Source organism: Ptychodera flava, chromosome 5 (assembly GCF_041260155.1).
Source record: "Ptychodera flava strain L36383 chromosome 5, AS_Pfla_20210202, whole genome shotgun sequence".
NCBI classification, from domain to species: Eukaryota; Metazoa; Hemichordata; class Enteropneusta; family Ptychoderidae; genus Ptychodera; species Ptychodera flava.
In genome coordinates this window covers 38713034-38734912 of record NC_091932.1, presented here as the reverse complement: position 1 = coordinate 38734912, position 21879 = coordinate 38713034, and the positions used below count along the sequence as shown (strand labels likewise).

The 21879-nt window shown below is 36.6% G+C and overlaps 1 protein-coding gene across 7 annotated transcripts in view; it reads left to right on the top strand.

The window, feature by feature from the left end:
* LOC139133860 (serine/threonine-protein kinase Sgk3-like) overlaps positions 1–21543 on the top strand; it is a 56885-nt gene extending 35342 nt beyond the window's left edge. For 6 of the 7 annotated variants that reach the window (XM_070700627.1, XM_070700626.1, XM_070700625.1 and 3 more), the window contains 11 exons: positions 5122–5357; positions 7369–7452; positions 8125–8273; positions 8746–8880; positions 9644–9785; positions 10398–10642; positions 11420–11543; positions 12700–12795; positions 14911–15018; positions 15402–15542; positions 15823–21543. In XM_070700627.1, coding sequence (XP_070556728.1) covers positions 5286–5357; positions 7369–7452; positions 8125–8273; positions 8746–8880; positions 9644–9785; positions 10398–10642; positions 11420–11543; positions 12700–12795; positions 14911–15018; positions 15402–15542; positions 15823–15990 — 1464 coding nt within the window. In that variant the 5' untranslated portion in view covers positions 5122–5285 and the 3' untranslated portion in view covers positions 15991–21543. Of the gene's footprint in view, positions 1–1394; positions 1611–5121; positions 5358–7368; positions 7453–8124; positions 8274–8745; positions 8881–9643; positions 9786–10397; positions 10643–11419; positions 11544–12699; positions 12796–14910; positions 15019–15401; positions 15543–15822 lie in introns of those variants that run through there. The other variant, XM_070700628.1, reaches the window with a different exon arrangement.
* The last annotated feature ends 336 nt before the right edge of the window (positions 21544–21879 follow it).

Here is a 21879-nt window from a genome sequence, read left to right as displayed (position 1 = left end):
CAGCTGTTGTAGCTGTTGACACCCAATATGACTATCCAACTTCAGTGATGTTGTACCAGACTGTAGAGGAAAATATACCACGGTCACCTTGATCCGTCTTGCATTTCAATACAATGGTCATGCATTTCAATACAATGGATATTTTTCGCCAATGATATGGCAACCTGGGGTGTCTGCGACCTCCAAATGTACTGGAGGTCAGACAGTTCTATGTCATAACATTGAGACAGTTTGCATGGACAAGTTTTGCATATTTCTGGCTGCCTCCAGTGGCTAATTCCACTGTCTGACCTTCCAGATTACGTGTGTGAACTCAATGGCAAACTAATGAGCTATCACAACCCTTCCAACAATTCACTGTGTGCAGTCCCCGGCATTGTTGCCACTTACAATTGTAACAATTTGTCGCCTGGTCGTCACCAAGGTCTATAAGAAAAGATGCAGCGTCATAGTGGACATAGCAGCTTTTCTGTCTGTGTGACCTAGGCTAGTCTCATCCATTGTGAATTCAAAAACACAAAGAAGTACCGGTTGAACTCTGCATTTTATTGATACTCTATCGGTATTGTCAACATGAGACACCATATCTGGGTCAGGTTAGGTTTTTAAGTATTCAAAATACAGACCTATTCTTCATGTGGGCACCATCAACATACCACACATATTTTTGAACTGTAGAAAAGTTTATTTTCACCGTATGGTCTGTGCTGCTTAAAATTATCTAGCCTATATCTTATCTTGATTATTACCTGGCTTCTATAAACTTATGAATAAAATACACGAATTTAGAGATTTTATGTAATAAAGCGGCATAAAGATTTCCTCATTTTGGAAACATATGAGCATCTATTAGTTGAAAATTTAAATGTATCCAAAAGATTTGTGTACAACACTGCCATTACAGGCCATTTTGAACAGGCAGGGCTGGAAAGAGATTTGATCACTGCACCCATCACTGAAGGCAAAGGCATAGACTATTCTGCTGGCAAGTGTTCAAGTATTTGCAGAAAGTAAATAAAAATTGCACGTATATTGGAAACATTAGATTACAGGAAGAAAATGTGTCCAGAGAAAGTCTTTTCCCAGGGTTATAGCTCCATGGTAAATTCTTCCCATTTTACTGGGATTCCCCCAGTCGAGTCAAGGGTTTTCCCCTTCAAATTAGGATATCAAGGCAATCAGATCAGGGGACAACAGGGCTGGTACAGGGTTTTCCAAACCATCTACCTGTCTTCCAAAGGCATTAGCAAAAACACTGAAAAAGGGACAAAAACCTGCTAGAAACTTCCTAGACCAAAGTGGGTTTGATATCAGAAATGAAGAAGTAGTTTGTTTTCTGTGAATTGATTTGTTTACAAAGCCAGTATACTCTTTCCAGTTTTCTGTATCCCCCCAACTCCCCTTCAAGGTTATGAACCGGCTTTACCCTCAATGAAGTAGTCAGACATGCTATAGCTCTGTGGTATGGCATTCCATTGGTATGGATTTCAGGCGGAGTATCTATTTACACAAACCCTACTACTGTGCGAGCTGAACACTGAGATATCATATCACTTCACTGACTGGTGACAGCAGCAGGAACTTGATCACCAAATACTATTTCAACAACTGTGAGTAATTCTCTCCTGAATTGCGGAGTCAAAAATTTCTCCAAATTTGTGATTTGATATTTCTTGCCTGCACTGCGTCATGTTGAAACTTGCTCCAATTGATTACGGGTGTTGTTTCAAATATTGTGTGTGTAGGTGTACAGGTGTTCGGTTTGTTTATGTGATATTAGTAGCTACGACAGACAGCATTGTAAATATTTCCGGAACCGACAGTGCACTGGCATGCCAAGCTGCCTGCATTGACGCAGTTCCACTCAGAACAGTTGCTAACCCAAATGGGTACACACATGGAGGTTATTCTGTAAAATTTAACTTGGTTGAACAAGTAACGGTTGTGTGTTGTGGTGATCTGTACAACAAATAACATCTCAAACCCCCTCCCCCTTCTACTATGAAAAGTTGGAATAATCCTATTGTTGTCTGGGGCATAGTGAACCTTGTATTGGGGGGAATATGGATCAAAGGGGTGATACTGCATTTGGGTTTTGTGGTTACTGGGAGATCATATATGATAAGTTTGGACTTCAAGTGACCCATTTCAACTGACATGTGTTGTTCTCTGAACCTTGTACCAGAATTATGAACTTTGTAACCATAGTGAATACCACTGGAATGTCTGTCCTAAAAAGAGTCCTCGATAGAGTGAAAATTATTTCTTTTCATAAAGATGTCATCAGCAAATGGTTAATTTTAGCAAACTGTCTGTTGTATGTTTACTTTGAGATAAGAGTGCTTGGTTACTTTGATATTATTTATGACACACCCCTGTAAATAGAGTGACTCACTAAAATGACAAAAACCAGCCTACAAGTACAATCAGAAGACTTAGTCTTAAATGTCTATCCTAGCAAAAACTTCATAATAGGGTATGCTCTGAATTTAACGGTGACTTAATAGTTACAACACATGGCTAGCAACATACATGCTAGCTGCTTTCTGCACTATTTTTCTTTTCAGTAAAATATGGCTGTTCTTTTGAAGTAATAGAAGAATATTAATAAGTTGATACATAGGTTTCTAAGTTTTTTGGCATATTTACCATCATTTGGCATTAAAATTGCTGGAAGTAACAAAATATCAGTGAAAACTGCAATAGTCTTTGATCAAAAATGATAAAAACAGAAGAAAATCTTGAAGTACATTGAACTGAACTCTGCTGGTATGATTGATGTATGGAATATCAGATATATGGCCCTGTCATTATGCGTGGATCATATCCAAATTTAGACACTGGCAGTTATTCGATGTGACCAATTCACATTCATGAGACATCGGTCTTCGATATTGAAAAAATTGGCTTCATCTCTTTGTAACAGTATCATTGATCAACAAATGTAAGTAGTCACTCAGTTTCAAGTGCAGGACTTCAGTTATAATATGTTTGGTATGGTCAGGCACAAATGGTCTTTGCTGACTTGAAATTTCCATTTGAACCTGAAAAAGATAAAGTGTTGCTGCCTTTTTATACATCTTTTCAACTGTATTCATAGTCAAATGTGACCTTTATATCCTGCAAGGTTCATGTGTCCCAATCATGTCAAGTTGGGTGAAACCAGTGAGGCACAAGATGCCAAATACGTTGCATTGTAACAGTGGTATTCAAAGGTCTCTCAAAACATAGACTGACTTATAATTTAACATGGCAAGTATTAGTGACAGGACATGAAGATTTTGACTCAATACTGCATTTTGCTGACTTGGCAGATGGAGGGGTGATGGACCTGATAGGATAAGGGTTACAGATACGTGGTAATGAGCTTTGCCTTTGATGGCAAAGGTTGTATATTCTAATAGCCGCTATGTTTTATCGTAGCAACTTTCGTATAGATCAGTGACGGCTTATATCACAAAGGTAACATACCATCGGTTGCTGACATATGGAATGTTGCCAACACATCACATATCCAACTCTGTCACCCCCACATTGGTATATTTAGATTCTTCCCCATCACTGAATATAATAGGTCAAACCATAAAGAGAAAGGAAATTGTAAAAGAATGGAAGTTTTGCAAGACTTCAAAAAGAACCCCAATGTCAGACTGACATTGACATTGTCACGTTGTATCTTTCACATGTAAAGAGTACACGCTGAACTTGGTGATTTGAATATTGACCTCAGCCTGTCCTCAGGTGACATTACCGGCAGTGGTGTCCACAAACGCTGGACTTCATTTCCAGTTTCCATAGCAACACTGACATGAATTGCACCATTTCAAAAGTTTGAACACTGTAAACTGAATCAATAAAGCTATCGCCTATCTCACAGTGGACACATTGTGGTCAGCTTGGTAAAACTGACCATGTGTGCCATCGAACACTAGCCTACATACATTCCGCAGACTTATACCAATATAATTCTGTAACCACATCGCTGACAAACAGTAAATTTAAATACTGAAATTAAATAATGCCCCTCCTGAAAGACAGAAACTCACAAGAGTGTATTTAAAGTGGCCACCACTGTGTGTTAATAAAGTTTCACATATGTAACATATGGAAAACTGTTTTGCCGGGATCCATTCATAGTAATGTGACAGTTGAATATATTTGTACATCTTCCAGTGGATGACAATTCAACTATTTCATGTGTACAACTATTCAATTCTGTTCTATTCAAATTAATTCAATTCTATTCAGTTCAAAGACTTAATTGTCAACAAATACATGTAGAAATTTGCGTGTAGGCAATTTTCAAAGTTTTTTTCAATTCTATGGAAATGTATTTTCAACCCATGGTTACAGAATGGGTTCATTCTCCACCTTGTAACATAATCCAGAATTTATGAACAAACCTTTCCTTTTTACAAGAGCAAGACCATCTGTGACAAAATTTCCAATTCTTAGTTCTCTGGCAGTAACAGCTTGTTTCATGTACCTCCAATCTTTATATGTAATATTTATTATATGTAATATTACAAGTATGCCGTTGCTTTCATTTTCTTTTTGTCAGAGACCATAATTTTACAGTATCATTTTCCATATAATTTGATGTGTATTTATCCAGTTAACCTTTTCATTCCCAATTCCCTTTGTAGCAACCATAGTGAACAATGGGATCGGGCCAAACCATGCAGATGAAAGGGGTGGAGGGACAAAGTTTCCATCTCTTGACAGTTTTGTTTCATTTGAGAAGTAATTTCTTTTATTTTGTCAACCAATCACACATAGTCAGGCATATCAGTCCTGTTCTGCAACTTATCTCTCTGAAATTTATCATGTAAAGGTATTTTGATGACGTATGTCTGATATTACAATAAAAATTATGGGTATGTCACCGTAATATTTACATGATATGCTCATACACATATGTCAGTGCACGTCATTTGCCAATCAGTCTATCATATGTTTGTGAGTCAGATATCAGGAAAACGCTTACCATATGATGCAAAAATATCAAAATATGATTGCTTTGTCTCTTCTAAACAAAGATATAAAAAACGGAAAGAGCAGGATAGGGAATTCTCCTTTATGAGCTGGTGAATGATTCTGATGGTTGCTGTTCTCTTGCAGACAGACGGTGACTATGGTAGAATGAGCCAGGCCAAGTCCAAATTCTGACAAAGCCACTTCACACCAAAAAAATTTGACAGCTGAGAAGTATTTTCCGGTATCATGTGATACGTCAACAGACAAATAAAAACGGACAGACAATAGAAAAACGATCGTGAGACAAGATGGCTGACACAATAACAAGCGTAACCATACCAGGCACTGAGGAAACCTATGAAAAAAGCAAGAAGTATACAGTAAGTTGTCAACACTTTGAATGTTCATTTTAATTTACCCTGAAAATATCATATACCTGTATAACGCTACTGAGTTTGTCTGATTTCAAAGATATTATAACTTTATCATTAATACCTAACATTACAAGTGATATTTGTCTTCAAAGTAGTATGGGCTTCAAATTGAAAAAGTTGAAACTTTTGCTCAAACTTTGTATAATGAAACTTTCAATTATATTATAACTTTTCAAAATCAAGAACAAACTGAAGGGGCTACCATGCACAATTTGGTGCAAGAGAAAGTACCTGAATTCTAGTGACATTTGGAATTCAAAATGGCCGCCATTCCTATGTTACCTTTATGGGGAAAAATACAAAAATTAGCCAGTGAAAACTTTTATTCATTCTGTGAGCTTCAAAATGATCCCCTACAAGTGGTAGATCAAAGTAATATTGTAAAAATTTGAGAGTCCAAACATCTTTCCCCGAGATATATTCTATTAAAAAACTTTTGGAAATTACACACATGTATCCAAAATGTAAAGGATACTCCGATACCACCAATGCTGCCATGGAAACCAAAAGGACTGTGAACACAGCTGCACCACAGACAAAAACATAAAATAGACATATTTTTCTTGATTTCTGTCGTCAGCAGGCTCTGCCACAAATATTATACTATGTACATTTGGTCACAATCTATGATTGCTGTCAGTGCTGTTTCAAAAAGTACCAATTTCAGAGAAGAAACTTCAATTTTCTGTTACATAACAAACAGATTCAGTACAAACTTGTAAAAATAAGGAAAATGGTCAAGGGCAAGTATTTTGTAAATACTTAACAAGATTTCAGTTTTCCTGAAATTTTATTGAAGTCAATACCTTTTATGCAAATGTCAACATTTATCAGAAACCAACACACTAAGTATAGATAAAAATGTAACCATGCATTGTATACATTACTTTTTTGTTACGTCTGTTGCTCAGGATTCTGGTATCGCTAGTAATCTTGTTATACTCTCTGCCTACAGATATCTTCTTTTTCAGTTTAAATAAAACTGATCATTTTAAAATGTCAATATCATATTATATAAACCAGAATATGAAGACCAAAATTCCAATGTAATTTTTACTGGGATTAACGGTAGTCATTACAGTGAATCTGAATTGAACAAAGCCTCAGAAAAAGTGTAAGGACTTTTAATTAACATTTTGATTTGCAATCGTATCAAAAACAGCAACAGTAAAAGAATACCGTACATTTGACAAACCTGCTGTTCAACATAGTAAAGTTATACAGTCCACAGTAGGCTGTAGAGGGTACTAGAAGTTCGATGGATACTTTGAGCAATAATTATGTACATATTCTGTATATTTGATATTTGTAACACTGTATCAGCCTTTTCTTCTTTTTAGTCTTTTTTGGGCTGTAAGCTGTTATTTTGTAGGAGGGATTTGACCCCAGTGACCTTTCAAATGTCAAATAAGCAGTGTCACCCCCTTGTCACACCATAGACCTTTGGTCCATAATTACACGTTCTGTTCACGTGCCATTGGTTTGAAAAAAATAGAACTTGACAGACATACAGGATAGTTATCAGTGCCCACCAGTGTCCATTTATGCACCCCTTTCACCAATATTTTTGTGACATCCGAGTCATTTCTGCAGCAAAGAAAAGAGGAGTAGATCTATTGCTGTTAATTGTGACATTTAACCTTTGTACAGGGATTTGAAGGTGTTCAACTCTGTGCCCTAGTCAAGCAGACTGTATCTGAAATCAAATAAAATCCAATATGCATAACTCAAATCATATGCAAAGCTAATAACTGATATCATTGAAGGTGTTTTGGCAATTATTCAGGAAAACCGTCACAATCAATGGACAGAGATCCACATTAAAAGAGGAAAATTTGACTGCTGAGTGAACAACAGAGAACATTTTAATCAGCATTGTTCATTCAATAAAGTGGAATCTTCTCATGACATGTTGCTCTTTCTCTGATAAATATTTTTATCTGATTCTCTTTCATAGGTTTATAAAGTTGTTGTAAACAGGGGAGGAAAAAGCTGGTTCATCTTCCGTAGATACAATGAATTCCATCGACTTAATGAAGCGGTGAGTCTTACATAATAGTACGGGACAGTAAATGTGTTCTGTAAACAGCGGAAAGTTAGATTTCAAATTTCTGCTTAATGTTGCAAATTATCTTATATCACAGTCACGCTAGTGTAAATGAAAAACCATTTAGAAAATTGCACCAGACATCTGTATTGTTCATTAAAGTCATGTACCAACATGCTGACATTGTGTACTTATGAAAGTTCGAAGCTGATTGTATGTATTATGATGGCTGTAAATTGATAAATCTTGAGGAAGCCACATATTATTTTCCATCTGTCCAATGTAAAACTGGCACAAATTGTCAAGATGATGAATTTAAAAAAATGAAAAAAAATGGGTCCATGCAATGTTGACAGTCTAGCCATCAATAATACAACTTACATTTGAATGTAAGAGTTTAAACTTAGGTCTTACTGAAGACAAGATATTTGGAAATAAGTCTAACAAGAATGACAAAAATTCTACCCTGTTTTCTATCAATGTTATGATTGAAACCATAGCATACATGTATCAGTGAATCCTACGGTCCCCGCAATCCAGATACTGCAAAAGAGGTAAAGTTTGTCCAAATTTCCCCAGATTGTACCAACCGTCATGCAGTTGCAACTTCATTCAGTAACAAACCTACAGTCATTGTGAGTACTCTTTATTAACTTTTGAACTCAGCTGAAGAAACAACACCCAGAAATCAACATCAAACTGCCTGGAAAGAAGATTTTTGGCAATAATTTTGATCCAGAATTTATACGACAGAGACGAGAAGGACTTGACGACTTTATACGCAGAATGCTGAACCATCCAAAGGTTTTAGAACAGTGAGTCTGTAGTTCAACAGATTTTTTTCTGGGGTAAAATTAATGAAAAATTCAGGTGTAGGACTTTACCTGTGGCACAATGAGCTAATATCAGTCACACAGTTCAGACCTTAGGGCCAAAAGTTGAGTTTTGTGTCACAATACTTTGAAATTGACTGTCAGTGTTGTACCCGATTTGTATTCACAAAAAGAGAGGAAAGATAGTGATAATCAAATTTTCAAAGTGTTTGAATTATTTTAGTTAAGGAAATGTTCAAAAAGCTTTTAGTATATTGTTAAAGGTAAAAGAACTTCCAAGTGCTTAATGGAATTAAAAATGTTCTTTTGAAATATATTATCAAGATTAGCCATCAGTGAAGTTCAAATCTGTTGTATCTCCTCAAAAAAAATAGAGGGGAAAATGTAAAACCGTATGATAATAATTTTCTGTGGTCTCAAAATATTACCAATTTCCAAATTCCTGCTTTTTCAGTCCTGACGTCAGAGAGTTCTTGTTGCTGGACAACCCTCGGAATGTCTCCACTGATTCCGATGAAAGTACTCTGGATGACACAGACAATAATGCTGACAATAACCTTATTAATCTAGGAGGAACTGAAAAAGCACAGTAAGTCATTATTAACATTTATTGCTTTCACCATATTCACCTCATCTCCTCATCTCTCTATACAGTGGCAACCTATTCAGAGAAGGTCAGTAAAGGTAGTATGCACCTCGATATCAAAAGACTTAAACTTTCGCTCAAACTTCCTGTACGAAACTTAACCATTCCTTTTCAAAATCAATTCTTAAAAATTGGGGGTCACTGTGCAAAATTTGGTTCTGGAGAAACAATTACCTGAAATTTACCAATATGTCAGATTTAAAATGGCTGCCATCCCTTTGTTAACTCTACACGGAAATATTAAAAATTTTATTTTTATGGAAAAATAATCCAGTGAAATTTTTATTTGTCTCATAAGGAATTTTTATTTACCTCCAAAAATGAGCCTCCACAGGTACCGTATACGGTAATAGGCCAAACAAGCATGGTAAAACTCGAAAGTCCAAATTTCTATCCCGAAGGAACATTCTACTTTTAAGATCAAAATATTTGGATGACAGGGATAAGATGATATTGAATCAAGTTCATGACTTCCTAGCATCTCCTACGTTCACATTCATCATGTAAATTTTATTACTCAGGAAACTTCAACACACAGGACTGACTATGATAGTTTAGATCATAGAACGTACAAGAATACTTTTAAGGGCTTCTCAATGTAGTGATTGTGATCTTGTAAATTATTAGAGTTATGGAGAACTTTGCTTTTAGATGCTATCAAAAGTGTTCAGAAGTAAAGTTATAATTTTCCTTGGTTGTATTACAGAGTCCGACCGGGTGAGTTTGATTTCCTGAAGGTCATCGGCAAGGGTAGCTTTGGTAAAGTGTTGCTGGCCAAACACAAGACAGAGGGCAGAGTCTATGCAATCAAAGTTCTGCAAAAACAAGCAATCATGAAACGCAATGAAGTAAGTAACATCTTTTTAACTTTGAGCAACCTTTTCTGCTGTGGAAGAATCCATCTCTTCCGCAGAATTCTATCATCACCCTGGTATCCTAGTGTTGCTAGGGTATATTTACAGAGACCCTAGCACCAAAGGACTGTGGTGTGCATGCTGGTTTTCCATTTGAAAACACCACACATTGAAATTTTCTACACAGGCAAACTCTGTGTTGTCCCTGTAAAACTGTGATATCAGATCTTCAAACAGCCTACAGTGACGCTGCCCTCACATGTCAGGATCCTGCAAGGCATTCAACTGTTTGTATTTCACAATTTTTTTTCCCCAGTTTTAGAGCTCAAGTATATCATTAACTTCTCAAACTGTATCACAAATTTTTGTAATGTGTCTCTCAATTTTAAATTCTATTTGATTTTGAATAATCTCCGGAAGGGGAGGGAGGGGGATAAAAGATGGCCATGACTGGTAGTTATAATTCTTCTAAGTACCATCACTGCAATACCATCAAAATATTTCTATGTTTATTTCTGTTTCTTCCTCCGATCTGACTTTCATTGTTGTCACATTTGAGTGGCTATTTGGAAAAGACTAATTGAATTTCTTCCTTGTTTGGTACAGGTGAAACATATCATGGCAGAACGCAACGTCCTTCTGAAAAACGTCAAACATCCATTCCTAGTGGGACTGCATTATTCCTTTCAGACGCCGGATAAACTCTACTTTGTGTTGGACTACGTCAATGGAGGAGAGTTGTTTTTCCATTTACAGAGAGAACGGTGTTTCTCCGAGCAGAGAGCACGGTTCTATTCAGCAGAGATAGCCAGTGCACTGGGCTATCTACACTCACTCAATATAATCTATAGGTAGGTTGCTGCCTTATCATGCTCTGAGACTGAAATTAATGTGTAGACTGATACATCTTCATGCAAGGAATACATCATAGACAGGAATCCAGGATTTTGTGTCCCTGGAAAGTCCTTAAACCAGCTGGAAAGTTCTTAAAAAGGAAATCAAGTCCTGTAAGCAATCAACAATTTTCAAAAACTCAGAAAATATTGGTGATAATATTGTAAAAATGGCATGTAAGGGGATTTGTGAAAATGATGAATTGTAAAAACGATCTCTGGAAAATGGTATTTTGGACCTCAAAAAGTCCTTGACTTTTGAGAGACTTTGAATGTATTGGCCCTGTATTCTGTTGTCTTCTTATTGTATATGTTATTGTATGTTGTATGTTATTATCAAATGAGGCTGTGTAGAGGAACTGTATACAATGCAAGGTACATGAATATTCCACATTGATTAAGGGTCATTAGCATAGAATTTTAATACCGAAACAATGCTCATTAATGTAATCTGCATATTTAATATCATTATACCTCGCATCTTGCACTAATAGGAGGAACTGGGCTGAAGAAAGCTAGTTTTGTTGGCACAGTGTCTGTAGTCTAGGTAGCAATTGGATTATTCCATAAATTCATTGACAAAGCTGTTTTCATCAAGTCACATATGTGTGGACACCCTTCTCTAAGTGTAAGCTTTCCATTGAGAAAGAGTGAATACATATGTATCGCAATATTGAATGTAATATTTCTGTTGATAGTTGTGATTATGTCATTCTGGTTTTTTTGGAATTCCAGAGATTTGAAACCAGAGAACATCTTACTGGATGCCAAAGGTCACGTCGTCCTGACAGATTTTGGGCTGTGCAAAGAAAATATTACAGCAACTGGAACAACGGGGACATTCTGCGGCACGCCTGAGGTAGAATTTTTATGTAACATTACAGCTAGTAGTTTAGAATTTATTCATTTCTGTACTCAGTTCTGTACTTCTGGATCTCAAGTGGAAATTAGACTATACATGTAAGATGTGAGGTACACATGGACTGGGTGTGGTACGCTCGGTATAAGTACCATATATGAATAGGTGGCTTTTAGTAATAGGCTGTAACGTTTACAGCTAGTACCGGTAGTTTAGAATTTATTCATTTCTGTACTCAGTTCTGTACTTCTGGATCTCAAGTGGAAATTAGACTATACAATGTAAGATGTGAGGTACACATGGACTGGGTGTGGCACGCTCAGTATACGTACCGTATATGAATAGGTGGCTTTTAGTACTAGGCTCCTGAGGCAAGATGGCTGCAAGCAACAAAAAACGTGTACACTACTTCATGATTTTATGAAATCATGATTTATTATTCATTGAATACCAAAATATGGGGGTCATTGATCTTTTTCGTGGCATTTACAAATCCCTGTGCTAAGAGGATTAGTCAACACAAACATTTCGATAATCCAAACAGAACAGGTTGTCCCAGGGGATCTCTACCCACGCAATCTACCATACCCAAACTCTGACAACCCAGATTAGGTGACTAACACTCTTTGTGTCCATTAATCTCAATTCTTCCCATTTACTAGTATTCATGTTCTGTGTGTTACATGTAAACTTTTGATGACTAATTTTCATCAATTAGTGTACAACATTATTCAGTGATAGTTAACTCAAAACGCATATGGTGATTTTCTATGTTCAGAACATTTTTATGAGCCACTGGTACTTGGTGCATTCGTCCTTTTACATGTATCATGTAGTAGCAGACATTGTGTGTCTCTGGTCTTTTGTTTGGTGTTTGACTGACATTCTGTAACATGGCCAAAGTCGTCATGGACTCTGTGATGCAGCCCTTTCGGCGAGTCAGTAACTGTCTGTGAATTAGTACCCACACTTTCACACAATTTTAGTTCTCAATAAATACATATGCAGTTCTGAGTCCCAAGGCAGTAGAAGTATACCAGTGTTTGTGATATCGGCATGTCTGTCTTTTCCAGAATGTGCCTAGCTATCTTGGACAGTCAGTTTGCCCTCTGTCATATTTACATGAGTTTATTGTCTTTTTTGTTTTTCTTATCAGTACCTAGCACCAGAGGTTATTCGCAAACAGCAGTATGACAGATCAGTGGATTGGTGGTGTCTCGGCGCTGTGCTTTATGAAATGATGTATGGACTGGTAAGTAGTGACAGCTCTGATATTAGGATTCCACAGATCATCAGTGCTGTATTTTTAGTCCCGCGGACGAAGTCCGGCGGGGACTTATAGATTGGGTCCCGTCTGTGCGTCCGTCCGTCCGTCCGTCCGTCCGTCCGTCATCAACAGTTTCTCAGACACTGCTGAACCAATTTTGTTCAAACTTGGCACAAAGGCATAGCACTATGACCTACAGATGCACATCGATTTATTTTGTGATACGATCCAATATGGGCGCGAGGCGGCCATTTTGTTGCGATTTTTCATGTCTTTGGACCATAACTCAGACATCCTTGAACAGATTCTGTTCAAACTTGGCACAAAGGCATAACACTATGGCCTACATATGCATGTCAAATTATATCCCGATACAATCCAATATGGCCGCGAGGCGGCCATTTTGTTTGTGATTTTTCGTGTCTTTGAACCATAACTCAAACATCCTTGAACCGATTCTGTTCAAACTTGGCACAAAGGCATAACACTATGGCCTACATATGCATGTTGAATTATATTGCAATACGATCCAATATGGGCGTGAGGCGGCCATTTTGTTGCGATTTTTTCATGTCTTTGAACCAATAACTCAAACATCCTTGAACCGATTTTGTTCAAACTTGGCACAAAGGCAAAGCACTATGGCATACATATGCATGTATCAATTAACCTTGCGATAGGATCCAATATGGCTGCAGAACTGCCATTTTGTTGGAATTTTGCATGTCTTGAAGCGTAATTCAAAGGTCATTACACCCATTTTGTCCAAACTTGGCACAAAGATCAAGCACTATGGCATACATATACATGTCAATTTACTTCGTGACATGTTCCAATATGGCTGCCAGATTGTCATTTTTTTCCGATATCGCTGCCAGATGGTCATTTTTGGATTTTTTCATGTCTTTGAGGCTTAATCATATGCAAATATTCCTTAACCAATGTTGTTGAGACTTGGTACAAAGATAAAGTACTATGGCATACATATGCATGTCTACTAATTTTGTGCTATGATCCATATGGTCAATAGACAGCCATTTGATTTCAATTTTGGTGTGATTTTTTTATGTCTTTGAAACATAAACATAGGTCACTGTCCCTCGATGGACTGATTTTGTTCAAACGTGATACGAAGATAAAATACTATGGCTGCATTCTTGTGCACATTAATTTGTTTCATTATATGATCCGAAACGGCTGATTACAACAACATACCCGATCCCATACCATTTTGAAAATTCCACCAAACCATGTGTATAGTATGTGCCGTCATGACACTAGAGGCAGTGAGGGCATCGTTATGTGTGATGTAATCAAAAGTTCCTTCTCAGTGGTCATTACCGGCAGAGATGAGTCATTTATTGAACGTTCCTCAGATTACTTTATTATGCAAGTCACAGGCCTGATGCACCCGTTGCATCAATGTCATTCCACAGCTACCTAGACCACAGCTACCTAGACACCAAAGATTACAACAAAATGGACAAGCGGGGACTGTGTCATCAACGATGACTTGTTCAATAACTTTTTGTCATGAAAAAAACTAAATGATCAATGGTTAAAAAATAGCCGGACTTTGAATAGTTGAATTCAAAATGGCTGCCATTCTCGATGTTAACTCTGATGGAAATTAAAGGTTTTGATTGTCACAAAAATGAAATGGTCAAAACATTTACTTCCTCTAGCAAGTTGCAGGTCAGCAGAGACTTACAAGAATTTTCAGAACATAAATATCATTCAGTCGATAACATTCTGCAATGATAAAACTGCAGACCTGAAGATATGACCACAAGATTCCCTGGATTCTGTTTAACATTAAAAATTTGAGCAAAATTTTTGGTATTCTTGTGTACATGTTGCCAACCTGTCATTGTTTTTATACATCGACAAAGCTTTTAAAGAATTCTGTGAGTGACATCACCAATGATTATCTCAGCATGCAGCACACAAAACTGTCAGATTTCTTTCTCGTAGAATATGAGCAATGTAAAGTTCACATTCAACAGTAGCACAATTTTCTGAGGGTTTATTTAAAATCGACTGAGAATATTATCAATGGACAATGGTACTCAGTTATGGTGTTGTTTCTGTTCATTGTAGCCTCCATTTTACAGTCGGGATACAGCAGAAATGTATGACAATATTTTGTATAAGCCACTGCGTCTCAGAACCAACATCTCTCAAGCTGCCAGGAGTATCCTAGACGGAGTAAGTGACCATATTGTGTTGTGCTAATTACTTAATTTAGATCATAAATGACATAAAATCAATGCTAAGTTTTGGTGCTTTGTTCTTTGTTTTGTTGGTTGTGATTTTGTTTGTTGTTTTTGTGCACCTGAAAGTACTAGGCCCAATCATGAAACAGGGATTTCTTAGGGGGCCTTCATAGTTCTTTGAAACAACTTAACCCCCTAGTATTATGTTGATCTGTAACACTTTTCAATGTAGGCCCAGTCATTGTCAATCCTGCCAAATATTTACCCATCAACATGTGGCGTAAATAAAAAAGAATTGTAACAAACTGAGGTCATCTTCCTGTCAATCAACATCTGCTAGAGTTTACTTGATGAGAATGTTTGCTTTTCTTTCAGCTTCTTCAAAAAGAACGTCAAAATCGTCTAGGAGCAGGTGAAGGCGACTTTATAGACATCAAAACACATCCCTTTTTCGGGTCAATTAACTGGGATGAACTTGAAGCGAGACGAATATCGCCTCCGTATAACCCAAATGTGGTGAGTTAAGCTTTAACCTTGGTGCTTGAATAGAGATTTATGAATTATATTTTGTGCAACATGTGAGTAGACAAAACTGACCTTTATGTTCATGTCAATGCAGTACCCACTCTTTTTGAAATATCTGTCCGTGCTGTGGATTCTGCCTGTAATGAATATTAACTAGTAGGTTGTAATCCTGACGTATGGAAATTTCAACAGAAACTCAGAAATGTTATGCAGTTGAGGGTACATATGTACAAAATTTTATTCAAATTACCATTGTCTTATTTCTTTGTAGACTGGTCATATGGATCTGAAACACTTTGATCCAGAGTTTGTCCGGGAGCCAGTTCCAGGATCTGTTGGTAAATCGCTGGATCCCAGTGCCATCAGTGCCAGTGTACAGGAAGCAGATAATGCATTCATGGGATTCTCCTATGTACCCCAGGATGACTTTGAATTCTGATGGCTACATCCTTCTGTTGGAAAATTATCAAACCTAGGATGTGGACGATACCACCAGGGAATTTTGAAGATTAATATATATTTTTGAAGAAAAAAGTGAACAAAACAAAACCAAGAAGATAGCTGAATATATGTCCTTAATCACCTGGAGATATTTTTGTAAACTTGAGACTTCAGGGAATTTCTCGAAGAGTCTACCTGCAATGACTGGGCCCGGACCCTTTGAAAGGATTCTGACTACCCTGTTGGACTAATGCAACAGTCGCACACCCTACCATCCCTTTGTAAAAAGTGGTGTCTTCCAAGGAATATCAGGAATATATATATTTTTATTTTGGTTTTTCTTGATCTGATAAAGATCAATATTCAGGGGTAAACAACTCTTGGTTATGCATATCTCTCGGAGACGCATGAACACACAGACATGTTGTGATATCAGCAGTAATTCAGGGAGTACATCAAATCAACGTGTGCATGAAATGAAATACTCTGGAAACCTGAAAGTGCCTGAAACCTCCATCAATCATATCATACAAAGATTCCTCAGTACCCAGCCTTCCATCACCCCTACTACCTAGTGTAATGGGTCCAGTGGCACCCTGGTGAACAATAGGACTGTACCAGTGCCTTGGCGATGGAAAGGGTTGAAGAGTGGCGATGTGTGTATCAGAATTCATGCACAAGACAGGATCATATCATGTACAGTCCTGACAGCACCTAGCTGGTACAATGGATGCAGGAAATATCAACCAACTGTGGCAGCAATCTCGCCAGCAAAGCAATAGATCTTCCAAGACTTTCACATTTGTGTTACCGATGTACATAGAATTATGAATTCAAAACAAGAAACTCTAAACTATGTTTGTGGTTCACAAGGATTATTCTAAAGACTTTACAGGCTTGCCTCAGTCGCCATGGTTACCATTCTGCATCAGCTGACTCAGTGATATGCAAATTTTAACTTCTATGCTCCAATCATGTCCAGATGTATGGACATTTTTCTTGTTAGTTCAACGTTATTGAACTTTGCATTTCAGTTATTTTTCAATATTTGAAAAAAGACAATTGTGAGATGTAAACTACATGGAAAGATGTCATGTTTGTGAATTATTTTAGATGGATGTCAAATTTTATTCTGTAAATGTGGGAAAGTTATGATTACTTTTTCTACTCTGTACATTTTTATCTTGGATGTCAAGGGAATGTCATTAGAAGTTTTAGATAACTGACAAAACTTTCTGAAAGAAAAGCAAAGTGGATACGTGTGCAGCTGACATATCTGACTCAACTTAGTAATAAGTGGAGATTTGCATAGAAGTGATGCTGAGCGAAAAAAGTAGGCCATATCTGCCACAAGAGGGCGCTATTCAGAGTGCATTTACTGCTGCTGAAGCATACAGTGGATTCAATATTTTGCATAAGATAAAATTTTTACAGCACAAGTAGTTTTATATATTATTTTGCCTGATCAAAAAATCACAGCTATGCCCATTTCAGTATCTGACAATATCTTCTCTGAGAGAACTTCAGTCTTTGTGTACAGGGTCAAAAGCTCTATCCCAGTGGATATATGTGTGTGCTCATGCATTAGTTTGTGAAATGGCCCTTACAGTATATGAAGGCTCTGGGTTATCAGACATACTTCCTCAGCAGATTATTGGTTATTACACAGAAGTACGATGTGTCCCTAGATTAGAATTAACTGTATAGGTATATTCGATTTCCCCATGAATGAATGTCCATAGCAAGTGAGTATCATTTATCAAAAAAGTTGGTTAGTGATTCCCACCCACTGATCATTGATCAATGATCCCTGGCCTTTGTCATTGAATGAAGTTTGGTCAGTGATTGTCATCAATGGCATCTCATCAATGACTGGTCTGTGTCAGCAGGTTGTTCAGTGAATTACAGCGTGATTCCAAGTCGACTAAGTCGAGTGGTCAACAGCTTGTCAGTGACTGCTATCAGTGATGACTTATCAATGATTACTGGTCAAAGTCAGCCAGAGTCAGTCATGATATTGTCAGTAAATGAATCAATGACAGCTGGTAATACTATTAGCAGCAGCTATCTATGCTCTATCTTTTAATGACAAATCATTGGTAATGATTGGTGTCATTGATTTCATATCAATGAGTGACTGTGTCATTGACATTCATTCAATGGCTTATACAGCTGTATATCAACTCAACGTAGACAACTTACAAAGTAGCAATAGTCACTTTTTAAGCGACAGTTATAATAGGAATGCATCTGCATATCTAGTAGTAATTTGATCAGATATACACAGATGTCAAAATAAAGTTCACCAGCATTGATGCACAAAAGATGAAAAATGTTTCTTTTTAAGCATTTTTGAAAGGGTCTCTTTCCAAATAAGTCAATGTGTCAAAACAACTTGTATAAAATAAATGTTGAGCAACATATCTCGACAGAAAAATAAACTTCCTGGTGCAAGCTTTATGTATGCAGCTGGTTATCATAAATAATATACTAGTTGTTATATTATTGCTTTTTTACAGAAAAAACTGCAGACACATGCAAAATTGAAAATAGTAAACACAGGAAAAATATTCCAAAACTCTCGCTTGTGCCAAAAATGACATTTAGATGTAGATTTTCACTGCATCTATTATAGAAACGTGCCACTATGTTTATCAAATAACTTTGTCAGAATTTTTTTTTGCCAAACTTTCAAATTTAAATTAAATTAAATTATGGGTGTATTTACTTAAGTTAACAAGTGACAATTTTTTCCTCAGTTTGTCATGTTTGAGACCAAATCCAGCAAATAAGTTTATCGTGTAATATTGATCATTACTGTAGGTTAAAAATATTTATGAAAAAAGGGAGTGATATATTTCATTTTAATTTCTCATCTGTTCAGTCTCTTTCATTTCATTGACCTTTTTTGAAAATTTTTAGATACTTCTAACGTTTCTTTTGGCTGCATACCTTTCATTTCTGAGGGAAACATTTCTTTTAAATGATGACAGGTGTTGGAAACTTTATTTGTATACAGAAAGAATGTCTGTGTATTTCTTGAGACAGGTAATAATCAACAAAGGCCTTGAGAAGAAATGATGTAAATTTCATTCTGCTTTTATTGTACAACATATTTTACGTAATTTTAGAGAAAAAATTGCATTTATTTTATGTTTAGGAGAATATTTAGAATTGTCGGCAATTCTAGAATATACACTGAAGATTTTTAATTTGAAATAACAGTGTAAGCTTCAATAGTCTCTGCGTTCACTGATCCACTCGGCAACAGCTGCCACCAACAGTGGAGATTTACAAAATCTTTCTTTTTTTCAAATTCACCTGTGTGCTTTTCTTTTCGTAAAGTGAACACTAATCAAGGCATGTATGCTCATCACAAGGAAGAGTGCAGTCTTAATGTAAAATTATGGAGTCATGTTATGTGGTTGCATCATATAATCATGTGATTATGTGGTTGTAACATGGAATCACACAATGTACTATAACATAGCATCATGTGGTTAGAACATAGCATTATGTCGTTGTAACAGAATCATTTGGTTATGACAGGATCATGTGGTTGTGACAAAGAATCATGTGATTATAACATAGAATCATGTCATTGTTCTGTAGAATCATGTAGGCATACGCAAAGAAGCATGTACACATCACTTCATGTTTGCAACAAAGTCGACACACAAAATCAGAGAACTGTAATGTGGAAAATATTATGCAACTTTTAGAATTAGCTTCAGGTTTATTTAAAGATGAGATATGCCAAAGTATCATTCATTATTTGAATGGCTGCCATTTAAACAATTTCAGTATTTTAAGTATGCTATGTGATGTTATGCAGTTTTGATCCTTAAATTTAGTTTATTCATTGAAAATCAGAAAATGGGGTTGATGATGTAATGTCGACTTTTCTTCTTCTACATAATGAAATTGGATGCCATTGACCATTCTCATATTATATCTTACATCCTAATGTTTCCATGGTCACCGTGGATTTTATCAAAATCTGCAACAACCAATCTTATTCACTGCATGGTGTTGCCCATGCAGTTTCTCATGCAAAACTTTGTATTTTTCTGGTGAGAAATTGCATCTTGAACTCTGCACGCCAAAATACCAGGATGTAAGGTCATATTGGGGTCATCATTGATAATGGTCAATTGATCTGACCATTCTGTACGTCCCCCAAGATGCCGAAGTTTGACTCTGTGAGTCACTTTATTCATCCATAGATATGTCTGTGCGTCAGCTGTACACAATTCGTTACGTGAAAATCTTTTCTGATGTGAAAATATCATTTTGCTCTGTATTGACTGAGAGGGCCAGACACTGGAACATTTTCTGATTGAAAAGCAAGTTTTTGTATCAGAAAACTTCAAGTGTGTCTGACTAACCTGTATTCATGAGATGATTTTACACTCTTTTACTAAGTGGTGTAACTCAGACATGTAACAAGAAAAGCAACAATTCTAATATTTCTTATTGTCTTGTAACCAAGTTGTACTCTTTACATAATGTGGCCTCAAGTGACCTGTAATTGACCCTTGACCTATATGCTGCTAATGAGTTTGACAAGAAATAACTTCATGCCAACAATTCCTTTCAGAAACAGCAGTTGATTTCCCTTTGTAATATGTGTAAGGACATTTTTTTTTCGGAAATGTGATGGACAGATTAATGGAACTTAAATTGTGCTGTAGTTAAGTGTCTGTTTAAGTCACCTTCCATGTTCATGTTTGCGACACTTTCCGTGCTATTCCTTGTGCCAAGTGTAGTGTTTATGGTCTTTGAAAGCATCACTTTAAAATCACACAGATTAATTGAAGAAGCAAAGAGCAAGGAGGATTAGAAAATTCACTGATTCAATCAGTATTGTAGTAAAACATTTACTGCAGTCATTGATCTCGGATAAGGACAATAATTTCAGATTCTGTCACAATGTCAGCCAATGAAATGACAGATGTTATTTTTTTAGATTCAAACAGGGATTCTCATTCTGTCTTGTATTTTCTTTCAACATATTGTTTCAACAAGTTGCTGTTCCAATTCGTAGTGTTGGCCACTCTTCCATTACTGGTAGAAACGGTATGCCTCAGTGAAACCCGATCAATCCCATTTCAAAATTGATATTTCCAGCTTTTCCCAACAGGACACTGAGGCCATGCCGAACTCCAGCAATGGTGGGATTTGACACTTGAACCCCCCTGTTACCAAATGCAAAGACAAACATTACCCTAGAAAACAATAGGGTTATTTTACAATTTGGAGGTGAAAGGGTAAAATGCCACAGGTATTGTAACAGCAATAAAAACACATTATTGCCTTTTTTAGGGTTTACATCAGGGATTTCAATTTATTGAGATTTTACATTTATCAGCCTTGGGATAAAAAGATGACAAACCAAAATAATTTTATTGTAGTTCCAATTCTCTACATCTCTATCTTGTACAATAGGTATCTGGCTGAATGTCATTTTTTCCCTGTCATTTCAATAATCAGTGACAGTGTATCTGAGATAAAAATTTACTATGCAATAAAGTATTTTAAATCCTAACAAGCCTTGATGCGTATGGATGCATGCATGAGTCAGCAGGGTTGCTTATGACTTCCCACAAATGCTCTAATAATTGTTGGACTACAATGTAACATTCCGGACACATTCTGTTTAATACCTCACATTTGTACTTCACTTTGCGTCAACATTGCTCGAAAGCTTCCATTGACAGCCAACATGGATTTGTACAAAAACCTGATAAAAAATAATGTATAATGTAAGGAGTATAAAGCACACAATAAAACTGGGACGCAGAAATGATAAAGATGATAGAAAGTACACCTACGCGGATGTACAGCATTCCTGGCTTTATACAATACCCAGTGTTCGCGGTGACTT